The 20,446-nt window shown below is 34.4% G+C and overlaps 4 protein-coding genes across 4 annotated transcripts; all 4 read left to right on the top strand.

Annotated features, from left to right (window-relative positions):
- Positions 1-824: 824 nt before the first annotated feature.
- On the top strand, positions 825-1,744 carry LOC106104975 (probable ribosome biogenesis protein RLP24). The gene is made up of 3 exons (XM_013285168.1): positions 825-951; positions 1,042-1,364; positions 1,520-1,744. Exons 1-3 carry the CDS (start codon positions 871-873, stop codon positions 1,692-1,694), a joined length of 579 nt encoding a protein of 192 aa, XP_013140622.1. The 5' UTR covers positions 825-870; the 3' UTR covers positions 1,695-1,744.
- A 929-nt stretch (positions 1,745-2,673) lies between these two features.
- On the top strand, positions 2,674-10,023 carry LOC106104985 (neither inactivation nor afterpotential protein G). The gene is made up of 11 exons (XM_013285180.1): positions 2,674-2,995; positions 3,270-3,472; positions 3,625-3,843; positions 4,382-4,594; positions 5,110-5,273; positions 5,983-6,143; positions 6,804-6,925; positions 7,742-7,925; positions 8,771-8,915; positions 9,200-9,370; positions 9,882-10,023. Exons 1-11 carry the CDS (start codon positions 2,815-2,817, stop codon positions 10,021-10,023), a joined length of 1,905 nt encoding a protein of 634 aa, XP_013140634.1. The 5' UTR covers positions 2,674-2,814.
- A 2,577-nt stretch (positions 10,024-12,600) lies between these two features.
- Positions 12,601-13,627, top strand: LOC106105043 (retinol dehydrogenase 13-like). The gene has a single exon (XM_013285262.1). The coding sequence runs from the start codon at positions 12,650-12,652 to the stop codon at positions 13,532-13,534; it is 885 nt and encodes a 294-aa protein (XP_013140716.1). The 5' UTR covers positions 12,601-12,649; the 3' UTR covers positions 13,535-13,627.
- Positions 13,628-14,225: 598 nt separating this feature from the next.
- On the top strand, positions 14,226-15,336 carry LOC106105042 (retinol dehydrogenase 11-like). Its single transcript, XM_013285261.1, has one exon. The coding sequence runs from the start codon at positions 14,391-14,393 to the stop codon at positions 15,309-15,311; it is 921 nt and encodes a 306-aa protein (XP_013140715.1). The 5' UTR covers positions 14,226-14,390; the 3' UTR covers positions 15,312-15,336.
- The last annotated feature ends 5,110 nt before the right edge of the window (positions 15,337-20,446 follow it).

Raw genomic sequence — 20,446 nt, 5'->3', positions numbered from 1 at the left:
GCCACCCAAGATAATGCCATAGAGTCATATAAAGACCACCAAGAATCCATCGTTGCCATATTTCAATGTCATTATTTATGATTCATAATTCTACTATGACCGTTTGCTACCTCTCGAAGCGGGCGCTTTCTGTTTTCTGTTTTTATTGTTGATGTTGGCTTTTGTCGTAGGACATATGCAAGACCTAGATGAAATCATATGTTTATTTTTTTAATCAAGGAGAAGTTGTTATTAAATACTGTAAAGGATATTAGTTAATTTTTATATAACAAGAAAACCCCTAAAAACCTATCTGAAGGTAAACTATAATATGAAAGTACTTAACATTGTTGATTTTAAAACAAAATAGATCAATACCAAAAGGTCAATGTTGAGTCAGTAACAAATTATGTATCAAACAAGTCCGGAAAAGCATTCGTAGTCTATTTGAACTATAAAGTACAAGTGCCGACCACTTACGGGGTAATTAGACGCTTAACAGCCAAGTAGTGGTGTAAACATAACGGTTATTTTAGGAAAGCAGTAAATCGGCCAGTCAACTGAAATGTTAAATTACTGAACTTTAACTTCCTAGTCCTACTTGTAACACTTCCGAAAAGCCATACATCAATGTTGTCTATAGCGCCATCTATTGTTGAAAAGCTGTCTTACTCTTGAGATCCTTATAAAATCATGTTAATTTCTTTAAAAAAATCTTCAAACCTAAGACAATTTATGGGTCCTCCCTTTTTAATTAATCAAATTATTTTAATTTAACAAACCCAATTAAATATATAGCATAGCAACCCAGCAACGTACTGGCAATGAAACGCGCCATATTTATTTCTTTTCTGACGTTGCTGTCAAACTATCAAAACAGCACGTGTAAAAATGCGTATAGAAACTTGTTATTTTTGCTCATCCAGGATATATCCTGGCCATGGAATTCAATTTGTAAGAAATGATTGCAAGGTAATTAAATTGTCCCCTTCAAATTACATGTTTTATACATAACTTGTGCTTATATTGCGTGCAATTACGCCATACTAAACAGACTGATAGATTTTCAGGTTTTGTCGCTCAAAATGCCATGCAGCATTCAAAAAGAAGAAGAACCCGCGTAAAACTAAGTGGACCAAAGCGTACCGCAAGACAGCAGGTAAAGAATTGGCGATTGACCCTTCATTTGAATTCGAAAAGCGTCGCCACACACCGGTCAAATATAGCAGAGAGCTATGGGAAAAAACGATTGAAGCGATGAAGAAAGTTGAAGAGATTCGTCAGAAACGTTCAAACAACTATATCATGCAGAGATTACGGAAAGGACGCGAAGTCGAGTGGCAACGAGATGTTAGAGAAGTACAAAGGGATATTTCTCTTATAAGGTAAATAAATTTTACTTAGAATACTACATCTGTAGCACAAAGTTATCTATGATATTAATTTAGCTCTTGCTTAACTTGCATTCACTAAGTATAATAAAAGTTATAAAGAAAATATTCTTAAACAATTTAAAACAAACCTTTTTTTTCCATTACAGATCACCAGCAGCTGGTCTCAAACAGCGACAAGCAGAAGAAGAAACGGCAATGGACATTGAACCTGAAACTCTGGAGGTTATGGATGCTAAGGGTCGCAGGACGGTAGTGGAGGCTCCAGTCATGGTGCCTGCAATGAGAGAAATGATTGAGGATTGCGGGGAAGTAGACTTGTAATGTAGCTACTGTAAAAATGTATAAGTTTCAATAAATATGTTAAAATCTTATGTTATTTATTAATGCTAATTTCATACATAAATCAAAACTTTTAACTAATTAAAATATTTGACACTACTTTTGCCAGTGTTTTGGTCCACATGGATTTAAAAAAAATCTTAGTAGTCTATGTGGTCTACGAGTCAGACTGTTCTATATCTGCCAAATTTCAGTGAAATCCATTAAGCTGTTATCTGTACTATTATAATGAGGGAAAATTAGGGATTTTTAGATTTATGTACGACTTGAAATAACTTATAACTAATGGGCTGATTTCAAAAATTCTTTCGCCATCAAAAAGCTGTGTTACAAGTGAGTAACACACGCTCTATTTTTTATTTCCATTTGGACAAAGTCACCCGCAACAGCTAGCTATATGCACAAACATCCATCCATCCAAACTTTCACATTTGTAATATATGTATTATCTAAATTTAAATATTCTATGATTACTTATACATTCTTCTCAAAACTATTCTGTTCTGTTGTCTGAATTGATTTTCGTTTACTGATAAATGTAGTTAAAATACACAGTAAACAAAGCCAAGATTAACTAGTCAAGAATAAATCATTCTGATGTACAGCTATACAAAAGTTTCATCATGTATAGTATAAAAGTAGTATTGATTTCCAACACCGAGACTAATCCTCTTAACTTTATTGTCAGTTGTTGTCAACATTTTCACTTTGAGAATCGTATTTTTTTAAAATACCAGATTTTTTTATTTACTACAACCATTCCTACTAAGATATAGGGCTTATGCTAGTTTGTTTCACGACAATAGTCACCACAATTAAAAGTAGATTTTTATTTTTGTAAGTTTTGTTAAAAAGTTGCTAAAGCAATAAAATAACTAACTTGATCATTAGATTCTGAACCCCATCATTTTACATACTGTATTTTCTAAAAAGAGCACAAATCAAATAAGATTTTAAATATTTTACATGTGATTACTTAATTACTATTCAGAATTTATGTAAACTTAAGCAAAAAGGTTGACGATCCCCGCCTAATTCAATTATCCGGTACTATACTAGACTAAATGGCTACAGTAACTAGTCTTACGTTAGTTAATGTTGCATGTCACAAGCTATAAGGAATCAAATAGTCGCATCCGTAAAGTTAATTCCGATAATGAATATTTTGTCGTTCATTCTAAGTTTTGTGGTTGCAATCATTGCGTATTTAGTGTACACAAGTTATGTGAATACATATTCAAGTATAGTAATTAAGCCCGATAAGAGATATGATTATATAATAGGTAAGTAATTAAGTAAAATACCTTTTACTGGAATCAAAAGGATATAAGTTTTATTTTATTAGCGCCTGCCGATTTATATTAGCAATTCTGAAATGTAAATTTTAAGAACTAAAATAAATTAGTAGTTCGAATGAAAAGTCAATTAAAACAAGTTTACAAAGATGGCTTACTTAAACATAAAGCCTATTTTAAGTAAACTTAGATATGTGAGTAAAAAATGATAGATGCGTGGATATATTATGCAATGAAATAGCAAAATTTTGTTGCTATTCAGTGGGAGCAGGCACAGCGGGGTGCGTGTTAGCCGCTCGACTCTCAGAGGATCCTGATGTCAAAGTGTTATTGGTGGAGGCTGGAGACCACATGGGCTTCTTCACCAAGATCCCGCTCACGTCTACCGCTGCACAGCAGGGACCTAACGACTGGTCATTTAGAACTACGCCGCAGAAGTATTCGTCTTTTGGACTTTGGGATCAGGTATCAACGATCCTATTCTTTTACTTAGGAAACGAGAAAGACTGAATCGTGATCATCGGTCATGAAAGTTAAGTATATTGTGTGCTATTGTTTAAACCATTTATCTTCTAGATTTGGGATAAAGTACAGGTTTTTAATTACATTTTCCCCAGACACAAATTCTACCAAGAGGCAAAGGTTTAGGAGGTTCTGGTCAGATAAACTTCCTACTGCACGGTTTCGGTCTACCTGAGGACTACAATAGATGGTCTAGGAAGGGCTTCAAGGGCTGGACATTTAAGGACTTGAAGCCTTATTTCATAAAAGCCTTCGGGACCACCATGAGCGAATACGACTCCACATATTGTCATGAAACGTCGCTTTGTAATGCGGTATGTATGTTTATCTACGAATACAATATGTATTAAGGTATGGTTAATCAATTTTGAATTAAAATCGCCCAATTTTAACAGTTTTAGAACCCACTTTAACATCTACGCACTGTAGGGCTGACTCGTTCTTTGGAATACTACGACGACACAGAAGATATGCGCCAAGTGGAAACAATTCCGCGTTTCGTTTGATGATTGTGCGTGCCAGAGGCCTAATTTTACTTCCTTTCGCTTCCCACCCATATTAGTATGGGAAGAGAAAGTGGATTTGTTGTTGGTGAAGGGGGCAAATAGGAAGGAGAAATATCCTCTTTATGTACCCTGTTTATCCGTCAATTAAGGCTAGGTATTTGCAATTGCAGATGCCTACGGGTTGCGGTCACTTCGCCTTTTAGGCGAACTCAAGTGAGCGCAAGATCGTTTGCCAGCTTGTATATAAAAAAATGTGCATACCAAATAATTACCGTTCCTTCACTATAAAAAGAGCATTTTATTTTTTATATCTATAAAAAATAAAATTGACGAAAAAAATATATAGGCGCCAATGAAACTAAAGCTGCTATCAGAAGACAATGAGCTGATGAAGACGTTCAAGAAGGCGTCATCCAGCCTGGGCGGGCGCGGCACCGTGCTGCGCCGCGCCACCGCCACTGTCAGCGCTGGCTTGCGGCACTCCAGCTGGGACGGCTACTTGAAGCCAGCAATGCACAGACCTAACTTACACGTCTTACTTAACACGCAAGCTGTTTCGGTTAGTTACTGAATTATTGAGATTATTAGAGCATCGGTGGTTCAAGTATTTAACGGTTAAATGCACGATTTTTTCTTTTTAAATATCATAAATTGCAACGGGTAGTAATTTGAACGTAGATTAAGGGGAAAAAATATTTTTTTCAGAATAGTCTTTTGGGTAAGGAAGAAAAAACTGATGTATAAATGCATCATCATGCATTTAAGATTCACACTTGACTTGTATACAGGTCTTGGGTTCGAATCCCGTCATATACCAATGTGATATTTGATTTTTTGAATTTCATAAGTACATATTTTATTCGATATTTTTACGGTGAAGGAAAACATGATGGTACTTGTACATGTCGACGAAATTCAAAGATATATGTGAAGTCAACCCTCAGTGGGCTAACATGGTTGATTAAAGCTTAGTGAATCCTTACTCAGAGCCCCTTAGTGGGGTGATAATGATCCCTTTCTGTTTCTGCTTTAATTAACAGCGTCTAGGTTTTAAAGAAATGTTTTATTTCTTAGATTCGCTTCGACAACGTGACAGCGTCATCACTATACATTCTGCAGAACCATCGGAGTCTTGATAATATATTTGTGGAGCGAGAGATCATCCTGTGCGCGGGGGCCATCAAAACTCCGCAAATATTGATGCAGTCTGGTATTGGAAGTCGAGATCTTATAAAACGGTACTTACAGAAAGTTTCCAGTGTTAAATACTTTTTAAATTAACTATAGATGTTAAGACTAAGGTACCTAATTATGGTCTCGATCTAAGTGTTATTTAAATACCAGCTGTTCCCGTGCGGCTTCCGCACTATTCCGCATTTCACTCATGACTGTTTTTTAGAATTTATTTAACCGCTAAATTTAGCGGTTAATACTTAATTAAGTATTGTGTAAAATGTAAAAAAAGGATAATTAAAAACATACTATGATTGTATGTATATACTGACATGTTATGTAGCAAAAAATGTGTGTTTAAGCTAAATTGTATTACTAGCTTTCGGCCGCGACTCCGTCTGCGTGGAAAAAAAAACCAAATAGCCTATGTGTTCTTCCAGACTATCCTCTAAATTTATACCAAATTTCATCGAGATCCGTTTAGCAGTTTTGGCTACAAACGCTAACTCACATCCATCCATCTAAACTTTCGTATTTATAATATTTATATGATATCTATACTAATATTATAAAGAGAAATGATTTGTATTTTTGTATGTATTGAAATAACTCAAAAACTACTGGGCCGATTTTAAAAACTCCTCCACTGTTAGAAAGGTGATTTATCTGTGAGTGACATAGGCTATAATTTTTTTTTTATTTCACGCGGGCGAAGTCGCGAGCAATAGCTAATATAATATATAGATTTGTAGAAGTCTGTCTGTCTCTTTCCAGGTTGAAGATCAACCAGGTGGTGGAGAACGAGCAGGTGGGCATGAACCTGCACGACCACATGAACATGCCGCTGTACGTGAGCGTGCGGAGGCAGCTCAGCATCACGCTGGCCAAGGTCTTCACTGCCACCACGCTCTGGCAGTACCTGTGGACCAGACAAGGTTACTAACACCAGATATAATATATTTAGAGAGGTGAAAGAAATTTTAAAAGCGCCCCAGTAGTTTTTACGTGAATCGAATACATAAAAAAATGTATAGTATAGTATAAACTAGGGTTGTAACGGAGGCCATTTTAACGGAAACGGATGCGAATGCGGAGGCGAAGGGCTTCACCTCTGCAGAAACGGAGGTTAACGCAAGCGGATGCGGAGTTATCTTTTCTTGCGGAAGATCCACACTTGCGGATGCGGAAGCGGAGTTCTACTATCCTAATTTATATTAGGCTAGTACTTTATACTACTAGCTGTTCCCATGCGACTTCATCCGCATAAAACCATGAAAATTTTATTTTATTGTTTACAAATGTCAAATTATCAATTGCAAATGTCAAAATGACATGACATGACAAACCTTGGCAACATTGCTTCCTTGATGTTGGTAACTTATAGTCTCTTTCCCACATTAGGGTTTCATCCAAAATATTTACTCCCTCAGTTTAATGGCGTGATAATATATAGCCTAAAGCGTGACGTAAGTGTAGGGCTTTTTATTTAAAAAATATATATAAAAAATATGGTGTAATTGCTGACATCTTAGGCAACAAAGTGTGTGTTTACGCTTTATTATAATAGTATAGATGGGCAGAGTAAATGTGTGCAGGCTACCTGTCGTTCCCGCCGGTGTGCGGGGTGGAGTACCAGAACAAGTCAGCGGTGATGTTGTTCGCGCTCGGCTCCGCCAGCGAGCGCCTGCTCAGGGACCTCTCCAACTACAAACATCAGGTTACACTCGTATCACTCATTTCTGGCTTCTACACCTAAAATAATTGTGGAAAACCAGATATCAAAATGTTATATTCTACCTTAAAAACAGAGATGTTTCCTGCGTTTTATTTCTATTTAAAGAAATGAAGATAGTCCTACTAAGTTATTTTTTTGTAGTGGGTTTAGTTTTAGTTTTAAATTCTTTGTCATGTAAAACTTTTTTTTTATCATAATGTGTTAGCCTGAAAGTGTATCCACGATATTGTGTTTTAGTTATAATTATTTTCCTTCATCAAACAGAACCTATTTCATGTGATATGTTGGCTTCCTATTATAAATAAATAAATATACTAGCCACTAGAAACTATGCAAAAAGTAATTTAACAGAGTTCGGAAATGTATTTCATTAAGTTATGGGACCAATAATAATAATTAATAATAATAATAATAAACATTTAATCAGCTCAAAAACACATTGCAACATATTAAATACACTTGAACACAAAATACAAACGAGAAAAAAAAGACATTAACTATTTATAATCAAACGAATAACAGATGGCAAAAACAAATTATTAATAAGACTAACGAAGGATTAAAAATAATAAAACGAATATCATAAAAATCTAACTAAAATAAGAGAATAATTTGATTCAACATTTGCAATATGACTAATATAATAAATGGATGGATGTTTGTTAGAGTTTGTAGCCTAAACTGCTGAATATTTGAAATTTGTTATAGATGATAATAGTCTGAAAACCACATAAGCTACTACTTTATAATATTTTCTAATTGTGAAAACGTTAAAAATTGAGTTATCTGTACAATCAGGTGTACCGAGACACGTATCCATTCTACAACGACACGAGGAAGGAGGGCTTCATGTTCCTAACGACGTGCTCGCAGCCGCACTCGCGCGGCCGCGTGGCGCTGCTCGCCGCCAGCTCCGCCGCCGCGCCACTGGTCGACACCAACTATCTACATAAATATCACGACGTTAAATGCATGATTAAAGGTATATCATTTTTGTGTACACTTTGAAAATATAGCCTATATTACTCCCAAATAAATAACCTTTTGAATGGTGAAAGAATTTTTAAAATCGGCCTAGTAGTTTTTGAATTATTTCAATATATACGAAAATATGATTTTCGCATTATAATGTTAGTATACAGGAATTAAAAAAATTAAAATAAATGGTCGTTTATAACATTCCTGTGTACATCTACCTTCGTACGTCTTCGTACGGAAACAGCTCGTTACATTATAAAAAAAGAGATTTAAAAAAATATATAAACGAGACAGAACCATATTTTTTACTTATATAACTTGTTAAGTTCAGCGCCATCTAGTATCCTTGTGTAACATGTAAACAAAATTGTGATTAACTCCATCTTTTGGTTATAAATTTAAATGCAATTATAATAACATGTGGTTTTGAGGATATATCAACAGATAGCGTTAGTGTTTCAAGTGACAACGCTTTCTTTTTATATATATTTTTTCTCTTTATAATCTATCATTTTTAAAATTACCGTAACCAAAATAAACTTCTTCCTTAATGTTTGCAGCTCGTAGTTTATGGCCCCTTTCCCACATTAGGGTTTTTATCCAAAATATTTACTCCCTAAGTTTAATAGCGTGAAAATATAGCTTAAAGCGTGTCGTAAGTGTAGGGCTTTTATTAAAAAGTGTTATTCAAAAATATGCTGTAATTGCTGACATTTTAGGCAACAAAGAAATGTGTGTTTACGCTTTATTATAATAAAATAGAAATAGATAGATATAAATATAAATATATATAGAGTATAAATTATAAATAATTGTAGATGTGATGTAATTATTTTCTTTTATCTGCAGCTATTCGTCGTGCAGAACGTCTGATATCAACAAAGGCGTTCCAAGAGCTAGGGGCCAGGATACACTGGCCGCGGCCGGAGCGCTGCAGAAGCTTGTGGAGATACAGCGCAGACGACCAGACCGGATTGAAACACAACAGGAAGAGGTCTGCTATGAATGCTTAAAATTGCGATTATTCACAAAAATATCATAATAAGAGTATAGTTATTATTATGTATGGCCAAATTTATACTAATATTATAAATTAGAGTGATTTGTATTTTTGTATGCATTAAAATAACTCAAAAAGTATTGCGTCGATTTTTCTGTGAGTAACGTAGGGTATATTTTTTTAATTTAACGCGGACGAAGTCGTAGCAATAGCTAGTGTTTTATAAACTGGTAGTAACTACATTTTCAGTACTTTACAATATTTTTCTCTCCATGTAGGTTAAAATCAATGAAACAAGAGAAAAAGCCAAGAGATGCTAAAGTAAAATCAAAATCAAAGTTAAGTCCCCCTGATGAATACTTGGAGTGCGCACTGCGCGAGGTGGCGGTGACGGGCCACCACGCCGCCGGCACCTGCGCCGCACCCACAGTCGTTGATGATCACTTAAGGTATACTTTTACATTAATTCGAGTGTTTTTGTACTAAAACGTAGGGTGGTTTCTTTGATAGTATACTAAGTTCAGCTATCATACTAATATAAATGCGAATGTTTAGATGGATGGATGTTTGTTACAGTTTGTAGCCTAAAAGGCTGAACAGATCTCAATGAAATTTGGCATAGACGTAGAGTATTGTCTAAAAATTCACATAGGCTATTCACTTTTGGTTTTTTTTAATTTCACACGGGCTTAAATTTTAATTTATAGACATATTCACACATATTATTGGTTTTTTTTAGCTCCCGAACACCCGTATCATACAAACACTATATTTGTAAAAGTCAAGATTGTTTAATATTATATTCCCACAAGTGTAATAAAAAACATTCTAAAACGTATAATTTAAAAAACCGCCTTAATTTTTTCACGAGCAATGTTTAAATTTTAAATTTTTCAACTATTGAAAATTTTCAGGCTCTTTAATAGAGCCTATTAAGATCTTAATTCTAATAATTTACAGAGTGAAAGGCGTTAAGGGGTTGAGAATAATGGACGCCAGTGTACTACCAACCCCTCTATCTCTGTACCCAAACTCAGTGCTGATCGGAATGGCGGAAAAAGCTGCAGATCTTATACGTAACGCGCCTGAATCGTTAATTTAATTACTTTATTTTTATTATATGTGAGTGAAATTATGATAAAGCAGTGTTTGTGTTTATAATTTAGTTTTAGAATGTTGATTAAATAATAAACTATTTTATACAAAATAAATCTTTTATTCAATAACAATCTTTGTCACCAGCAGTTAAAACACTTCCAGCATCACCAGACTTAGTATAATAACTTTACAGTGTCGAGTTATTTTTCTATTTTCTTTTTCTTCTCCAAATGCAGAACAGTGACGATATCAACAATAATTTCTTTCGTATCCGTGAGGAATACTTGTAGAACTACGTCAAAATCTCGCTCAGGTATCGGAATTGGCATATTTTTAGGCGGCAAATGCATATTATAGAACTTATATGTAGCCTGGAATAAAGAAAAATACAAAGTATAGTTCTATTTATATTTTAGTAACTCGAATTTAATTTACTTTTGATCAAAGTTCTACCCTCTCTAAAACTGGCTATGTAGCTTTTTATTCATGGATAATTGTTAAAGCAAATAAATAATTTCGCCTATTATAAAATCTTAGAGGTTTTATTTACTTATTTAGATTACGATGGTGACTTAAATCTGACATCGATAAATAAATAAATATTTTTTTTTTAAATACTTAAATGTACTTGCCGGTTTAAAAGGGCAGGAACGAGGTAAGTTAGTGTACTTCTTCATGAAGTCAGTCAACCATTTTACTTGTACAACTTCACAGATCTTGTACGTCAACTTGAAGTTACGACCTGATTTCATTTGAAGGATTATAGCTATCTGAAATGGTAAAATTATAAGATCTGCCAATTAATTAAACATACTTCATACTAATATTATAAATGCGAAAGTTTAGATTGATGGATGTTTGTTAGAGTTTGTAGCCTAAACGTCTGAATGGATTTCAATGAAATTTAGTATAGAGGTTAGTTTGGAAGACCACATAGGCTGCTTACTTTTTATTATTTTTTTAATCTACGCGGACGGTGTCGCAAGCGTCAGCTAGTTATCAATAAAAAGGTGTAAGCTTCCGACCACGAATACACGCTGTTGAAGAAAAAATTTTAGAAATAGCTTATACGAGTTTTTAAAGCTTTGTTAATGTTTACAAATGTAGCTAACTGTACAGTTTCCAATAAATCTAACGTTTTCATGCGTCAAATTTTAGTTAAACTACCTAGGTTTAGTCCGATGTTAACGTTTAATCCGTTTAAGACCTAAAATTAATTTAGTAACTTATTTTCATTTAAAATATGTTATTGTGTACTTACGCTAACATTATTATTGTATGTTACAAGTGTGGTCCCTGTCATATTGGTGACTAGAGCGTGGTCACTGGTTCGAGCCGCAGACACCGAGCAATTCGTTACATACTTCGGGTTCCAGGATCTTATCGTCACAGGACTGTCACCTCCATCCTGTTATATTGTCATTTCAAACGATTTGTCTCAAAACAAATAACTATGAATACTTCTACTTATTATATAATACCACGCATGTTTACAATTAAACAAGCAATCAATGATACAATTTTTATTTTAATATCAGTCAAAAATAAAATAATAGTATTTCGTCGATTCGATAAACATATAAAACAAACATTATTTACTCTAGTTTAGTCATTTTATTGCAAAATATAACCTCCAAAAATATAACATACTCACAGCGTAACAATACCGCGAAAGGGATAATAAAACAAAACAAACTAACGTACACGACATTTTGACACCGATCAACTAACATAAAAAATACAAATTGATGTAAATATATGGACGGTAAATTACATTTTAACGAACTAAAAGCATTATAATCATTAAATAGACAAACAGAAACGTTTAGATAGATCTTTATCCCAATATAAAACCTTCTGTATACAGAAATAACAGTAACTATCTCATAAAGCATTTATTTTATTCTGGCAAACCAATTACGTTTGTACTTCCGTTTCCATTAATAAAATCACAGAACTTCCTGTATAATACGACAGGCGATTTTAATAGTAAATAAGATTAACTTATAACTTTACGTAAATAATGATATATAGATAAAATTTGTATTAGATTTGTCAATGTTCTGTTACGCCAAAGTCAGTTAACAAAGTCGCTGTCGATACGTATTTTCTTGTAAATTTTCGTGCTAACCCACAATCATTTATTCCAGTCACATATATCATACTGCTTTGGTAGAACAATATGTTGCTTCTATAATCGGCGTTCACGTAGAACTATCAATTGTATAATTAAAACAAGCATGATCACTTTGTGCATATTAACTTCTGTCCCCTACTAAGGATTACTTTATAGTGATTCAGTTTACCAAATATGTAAAGAATTCGAGTTAAAATGTACGAAAAAAATGATTAAAGGACAAATAATTTTATCAATAAAAAGTAGGTAGTATTTTAATGCTTAAAACAAGTTTAAAGTGTTGAATAATACTTACTTTTGAAAGTAAAGTAGTTAATTCACTTTCGAGTTGAACTCGATAATTGCTTTTACGCAAATAGTAAGGGCTAGACCTTTTTTTATCTCATGACAAAAATAATAACAAGTAAACATTACGTTTATACAGCCTGCTTTCCTTCCAGAGTGCAGTGTTTATGCTGACTTGATACCGCGTTGTTTATTTCGTTTAACCAGGATGTGTGAAACACAAGGAAGGCTCGACGGTAAAGTGGCGATCGTCACCGGCGGCAGTTCCGGGATCGGTTTTGAAGCTGCTAAGAATTTAGCTTATCGAGGTGCGAGGGTTATTATCGCCAGTCGAAACGCTACTAAACTTGTCAAAGCTAGAAACAGAATACGAAGTGTCACCGGTAATAAAAATGTAGTGGACAGAGTTCTTGATTTAGGATCGCTAAAATCTGTTAGGAATTTCACTGACTTCACAATCAAGACAGAAGAAAGACTCGATGTGTTAGTCAACAATGCAGGAGCTCTTGGACTATCAGATCGACTAACAGAAGATGGATTAAACCTTACCATGCAAGTGAATTACTTCGGTACATTCTTACTGACGTATCTATTGCTGCCTTTGTTAAAAGCATCAGCTCCGAGCAGGATTATAAACGGTGTTGCAGTAGCGATGTACATCGGACATTTAGATTTCGACCATTGGAACGACGTTGGATATACTAACGTTCAAGTAATGGCTAACTCGAAGTTAGCAATGGATTTATTTAATGCAGAATTAAGTCGACGCTTAAAAGATGATGAAGTTACTGCAAATACTTTTGACCCATATATAACAAAAGATACGGATATTTTGAACAACATGGAAGGACTTTCTAGGAATATTTCTCAATTATTTGTTGATATAGTGGGCCAGCCTAAGGAAGACGTTGGTAAGCAGATCGCAATGTTGGCAGCAGACCCTGATATGGCAAATGTAACTGGCAGGCATTATAAATTTTGTAGAGAATGGATCAATCACTGGTTGGCGTATGAAGAGGATTTTACTAAACAACTTTGGGACGCATCAAAGCAAGTTGTAAATATAACAGCGGACGAGGACTGGGATGTTTAATACTCGTGAGTGAAAACATTTGCATGGCTTAGAGGGCAGCAGAGTCGTGATAATTTTAAACTTTCGAAAATAAATAATGAAACAAAAAAATGTTTGCGTTATTACGTTAAAATATATCATTTATCAAGTAAGTTACTCACCTTGATTGTTCTTATAAAATCTTAACTACACCTGTGCCTTTTCAAAATAATAGTATTGCTAATTCTTTACCAAGGTCTATATTTTTATAGTGATGTGACTTGCACGTATCGATAAAAATTTAAAGATACGTGTGACGACCCGCAGTGGGCCAGCTTTGTTGACTCTAGGCTAGTCTCCCCTAAGTAAGGGTTCCCTTGGTGGGTAAGATAATAACATAACTGTGCAACTTATATGCGTCGACGCTAATTATAAATAATACACGACTACCTTGATAAATAAAACTAAAACATTTCATGTGACTTATCTGTGCTTTTGCGAAATAATAACAAATCTCAAGAGAATGGTCTCTTTAACCAAGGTTAAATATTACAAGTTTTTATTTTATATGATTAATTAACCGAGAATCAATATAAAGTTTCATTTTAACCTTGGCATTATGTAATAAAGCCTACAAAAAGATGTCAATGATAAAAGCACTATGTATATACAAACTCAATTACCATATATTTTGTTAATTGTTGTATTATTTCTGGTAAACTAAGTAATTTCATATTGCAATTTGTTTAGATACGACGCGTCTTATATTCCTTATATGTTTCTATCCACTATGAAGAAATGTTGTTACCGAAACAAACCAGTATTACAAAATTTCTTCATAGTACACTAAACACTTGAAGGTCTACTTCTCAGTCGGTCGTCGACAGTCGACTTTAACATGCGTGAACACGGCATGAAGTTGTACATAAACGAATTCTCTAAATGCGAGACTGATGCCAGACTTGACGGGAAGGTGGCGCTGGTGACAGGTGCTACATCCGGCATCGGCCTAGAGACAGCCAAGAACTTGGCCAAACGTGGCGCTAAAATCATCATCTCGAGTCGCAATCCAGCGAAGCTAGCTAAAGCCAAGGATGAGATTATCCAGTACGGGGGACATACGAACGTCTTCTCAAGGCAAGTAGACTTTGAGTCTTTGTCGTCTGTCAGAGAATATGCAAAAGAGACTTTAGCGGTAGAACCACGGTTGGATATTCTGATAAACAACATTGGAGCTGTAGGTATCAGAGATGGTCTAACTGAAGATGGTCTTCATACTATGATGCAAGTCAATTACTTCGGAGGGTTTCTGTTAACTTTTCTTTTATTCCCGTTGCTAAAAGCGTCAGCACCGAGTAGAGTGATTAACGTATCCTCAATCGCTGTTCTTCTTGGACAAATTGACTTTGCCCATTGGAATGATGTTGGCCAGTATGCCAGCTTTGGTTTCTATAGCAACGCGAAGTTAGCCCAACTGTTGTCTACTGTTGAGATGAATAAAAGGATCGAGGGCAGCGGCGTCAGTATCTACACATTCGACCCAGGAATGACGAATACAAATATCGCCCGGTACTTCGAAAGCGAGTTTGTGAAGGGATTTTTAAAAACATTTGGAAGACGGCCGGATGATGTTGTGAAGTTGCCAGTATTCTTGGCGGCAGATCCAAACGTGGCTGACCAAAGTGGTAAACACTTTAGAGATTGCAAGGAATTTTACAGCAGTTGGTTTGCCAACGATACAGCACTTACTAAAAGACTGTGGGATGAGTCTAAAAGACTCGTTCGAATTCAAGAACAAGAGGATTGGGAAATCGAATAAGGTGAATAAATATTGTGAAAGCTTGTGTTATTTTTTGCGAAATAATTTAGATATCATTACCTTGTATTGTTTGTGGTTTGCAATATGTTATTTGTACTAATTTTTAATTATGTTAAAACAACAATCAAAATACAAACAAAAACCAACTTTAAAAAATGATAACTAGAGGGATATTTGCAATTTCCCATAAATTCTATAGGTTAACAGGGTCAAGGTCAAGGTACTATTTTTGCATAAGCGAGAATTTTTTTTGTAACAGCGTAACATATAATTATCAATAACAGATGGCGCTACTGCCTTTTTTAATCGAATTAGCTATAGACAGTAGCGCCATCTGTTATTAAATATTCAAAAGCATAACAACACGAAAAATGTGAATCAAAGTTGTTACCAAATTGGCCGATAGATGTCGTAAAATAATATATACGTTCCTAAAATAATGTATACGTTAATTTCGAACAAATCGGAGACTGATTACGAATTGTTTTACATGATTCTGTAACGTCGTCGACATCATCTGAGATTTATAATTTATTTAAATATAGTTATAAAGTTTTTGTAAATCTAAATATGAAAAACATGTTGAACTAATTATGTAATTTTGGTGCATTTTTCCTCGTCTTTAGTTGGTTCCTTTTAGATCTAAGATTGATTGACAAAAAAGACAACCTGTTAATACCTTCGGTTTCCTCCTAATTACATTTACATTTCTGCAGTACCGAGTGATACTTGTAATGGACACTCGTCCATTACTACTACTACTCGTCTGTAAGTACAACACTAAGTGTTGTACTTACAGACGAGTAGAGAGGGGAAAGGTCAGATGCACCGACGGTTAGCTTCGCGCGGCAGTCATTATGTCAGGCACTGATCGCGCTTCCGCGTGAATTACGCAAATATTCGTCGTATGGCCCAAGTTACAAGAGACTATCTTAGGAAAATTACAGCCAAAGATTATACAGCGAGATAAATTGGAAACACTAGTAGATCTAAAAATTACTCTTTTTAAACCTAGTTACGATCATGACCATTATTTTATCACAGAAAATTTAGTTTTTTGGCATCTATTAATTTTAAATTCTTTCGTAATATGATTAATATCTCACTTTACTTTTTCGGCCACTACTTTTTAATATTATAATGTGGTAAACGAGCTAGCAGTAGCGACTATTCGTCGTAAAAGCTAAGCAACAGTAATCTATAAACATCTACAAATGCAGGCGCGGTGATATCACAAAAAGAAGATATGTTCCTTTCCTATGCGTCCTCTCCTCTGCCAAATCCAACACCCCCTTTCCATGATTTCTAAAAAAGAGACTAAAAATTTAGACTGTGTGGATGTTCTCAAATATGTTATTGCGAGCCTCTGTTAAACCGCTACAGCTCTTAACTTAGACGTCAAGGGCGCATAAGACGCGTTAAAAGGATTCTGCGGTGGAACGCGAAAGTTTGTTTTCCTTGCCGCTGGAGACGCTCCGTGCATCTCTAATGTACCTCTAATACGTTCTACATATTTGTTAGTAAAACCACGACCTCTTCCCACCTAAGTAAACGACGTGCTAGTTGAGGTAATCAGGGAACAATTACATAATGTAAAGCTCCGCTACCACAGATAATATAATTTACTACTATATACGAATGCTAACTGACAGTTTTTAACCGAAGTGTCGCGCTGGAAGCGACTGTTCAATTAAAACGGTAGCAAGCTTTAAATGTAATATTAAATTATAGTTATAAATCGTATTGCAGGTTATTAATTGTTAAAATTTCTGAGTTTTTACCTACGAGCTCCCTTACACTCGTGTTAAATGACATTTCATTCTTCAACATTGAGTGAGTTTAGGCTACGGATGCAATACAAACTGGTGTAAAACATTATACTATCAGTCAGCCAAAAATAGTAGACAAACAGACGTGTTATTGAACAAAGTAGGTCGAGTATGATTACGTTTAATCTTTGGACAAGAGTACTCTATTCTACGTTACTTTCAACAGATTTATCTAGACATAACCATAAATATATAACCATAAATAAATAAAATAAAATAAAAAATTATCATTGTTTTTTTTATTTTATTTTAAACTAGAACTTCCACGTGAAATAAAAAAAAATATATAGTCTATGTTACTGGGCGATAACGTAGTTTTTTCAATGGTGAAAGATTTTTTGAATTCGGCCAGTAGTATCCGAGTTATTTTAATACATACGAAAAAAAATCTTCTTTATAATATGAGCATAGTATATGAGAATAGAAATGTCGGATCCAAATTTAAATTATTTAAGTAAACTAGATCCGTTTTAGCGATACTAGCGCCATGAGAGAGTTTACGGCCAGTTTTAGCATAGTAAATAAATGTGGTAGGTATGTGTAGCAGAGGATTGGGCGTTAACCCATCCTAAAGCAGCCCTGAATGAAATGTTACATTGTTAACAACAAAAGAATTACACTAAAAAATACACGACACCTTAAATCAACATGTTGTAATACTGGGATGTAAATAAACGTGCTCTGTTTTCGTATCACGCGCATAAACAATAAAATTAAAACGTGAAAGGAATCAATACTACCAGAAAACGAATCTGTTACCTCTCAACAATAGTAACACCTAGACTAAATGTCTATAAAAACGCTGCATAGTTAATACAATAAATAATAGATTGAAGTGGTAGCAATTCCGCTTTTCGTGTCAGCTTAATTCTTCCTCCTTTTACCATTTCGTACACGGGTTGGAAAAGAAAATAGGAATTAGCAGTGAATGGCGTAGATAGGGAAAATATCCCTTTTCTGTGCGTTTTAACCACTTTTTAAAGGCAGGTGACACCTGGGAATTACTTAAGCGAATTCCTGTGGCCGCTTGCTCGTTTTTCACCTTGTTTTGTAAAAAAAAAGATTATTTATCAAGCATTTCAGTATTTATTAATTTGTCTTCAATATCTTTATAAGATGCCTAATTGTCTTTAAGATTTTAATACTAAGCTATCCTTACCTACCTTTGCAAGTCAAATCTATGTAAGAGTTTCCTTCCGCATGTTCGCGGCTCTCAACAGGTCACAGAAGACGATCGCTATGTCTTAATTACGTCAAAACCTTTGCCCCGCACTTTCCAATAACGTAAGCTAGTGACGGGCAAATAAACTGTCTCCTCTATTAATATACTTTAATCTCTGTAGCAATCCATTGTCACGGTGACCACGGTTTACAACATTTATAGTCATCCAGATGTAATAATTGCTTAGATAGTGATAATTTACTTTTGGGCTTTTTTTTATTTATGCTTAAAAAATCTTATAGCCTCAGAGCGCCAAATATATAAATAGCATACGAGTGTTTCCTGTGCATTTCTATTCATTGTGCGGATTAAATCCATAGAATCAAACACCAACTCTTACACTAATTGAGTGTTTTCTCACTTAACGACTCTGGGTACGGCAGTTAAATTCTAAATAAACAATATAACACAGGAAAACACAAGCATATCTAGGCCGACATACTGATGTAAGTTTTCTATCTCAAAACTGTATTCAAACCTCTCAAATCATAATTTAATAATTATGTAACGCGTTGTATAATCTCTTATATGTAATTATAGATATTGTAGAAAGTATTGTTGTGAGTTATTGTTAGTAAACTTATTTACATAAAGAATTACTTGTATTTCAAATAGTATTTATGTAAAAATGATGTAAGTATTTTAAAATCGTTGTCTTCAATCTTAGTCAATAAACTAGCGCTTTAACACGATCCTACTTAATTTTAAAACCTACTTTCGAAGTATAAGTCATCGGCAACTTAAAACTACATAAAATGATATGTTTGATAATTAAAATACTAGGTACTAAATTAACACGGTGATCCCCAAAGGATTTCAGGTGTCCCTGCAGTCCGAAACAAGAGGTCTACGAGGAAAATAGTCTATATTTCTGAGTTAGCAGATTACTGTTCTTCATTAACTTACGGAGTGTCTGAACAGTAGAAAAGTCATGCACCTCTATCAGCTGTCAATTCTGAATTAACGAATTTAGGTTACTATTATTAAATGATTTGGATTTAAATCGTTTCCCATTGGACCGATCGATTTCATATAATCAATCGATCCAATGGGGAGATTAAGGAAAAATCCCAATAGTTCAATCGATCAATGGACTGAGTGGGACAGTCCAAATTTAAACACCCCTATTTGCATCCTACTTGAACATTTGTTATTGTTCTTGTAATACTTTTAAAAACAATAAAAGTAAAAGGAAGACATCATGCAATGAGTTTGTAGTGACATTAGCATGCGTGGTCTGCGGATTGGAAATTTAGTGGCATCTGTAATCTCGGCTTTATATCTCATACGTGATGGTTATTCCTGATGACACTCCGCTGTCACCGGCTGCGAGATGACATCATTGACAATTCTTTTCACTTATTTAACAGTTAACTATAAGTACTTGAGTTTGTAAAAAAACATGTCATGTACAGGGGAAATGTAAAGCAAACTGACTTATTTTCCACTTGGCGATTAGCCGCACGCCATTATAATTATCTTTTATTGGAGTCATAAGTCCCATTTCCACTAACGCAGTTGTAATAGCTATTTAATTCAGTTTAATGCGTTTAGCTGTTAAGTGCAAAGAGGGACTAACAAGTCATAGACATGGCGTTCTCATTTTTCTGTAATTAAAATTGTCATTTTAAAATCTTCGTTCTGTGACAAAATGACAAGTGACAATCGTGCTATACGTGCTACTGTCACGTAGCGGCGATTGTACTCGACCTTCTCTGACACGATGTTAGCTAAACTTGTTAAAAAATATGTTGAAAAACAATAATTTTCGTCACATTAGAGTCGCCATGAAATTGAATTTTAAAATGTCATATTTCAAAAAAAGTTAAAGGTAGTTAAGTTCATGTTAGTAAAGAGAAATGTGAAAAAAAGTTTTTGGAAAAAAGTATCTCTTTATTTAAATAAATTTCATTACAATTAAAAATTAACAATGCAACAAATAGTGTGGAGAATTACATTAGTGCACCAATTCTACAGATAGTAGCGCCATCTATTAACAACAGTATACTCTTGAAATTAACATTTCATTTCCACGTTTTTTATACAGTTAATTTATCCGAATATACGATATTTCGTGGTCATCC

This window comes from Papilio polytes, unplaced genomic scaffold, assembly GCF_000836215.1.
Source record: "Papilio polytes unplaced genomic scaffold, Ppol_1.0 DF823288.1, whole genome shotgun sequence".
Lineage (NCBI taxonomy): Eukaryota > Metazoa > Arthropoda > Insecta > Lepidoptera > Papilionidae > Papilio > Papilio polytes.
Note: the sequence above shows the minus strand (reverse complement) of the source record. Positions and strands in the feature narration are given on the sequence as shown.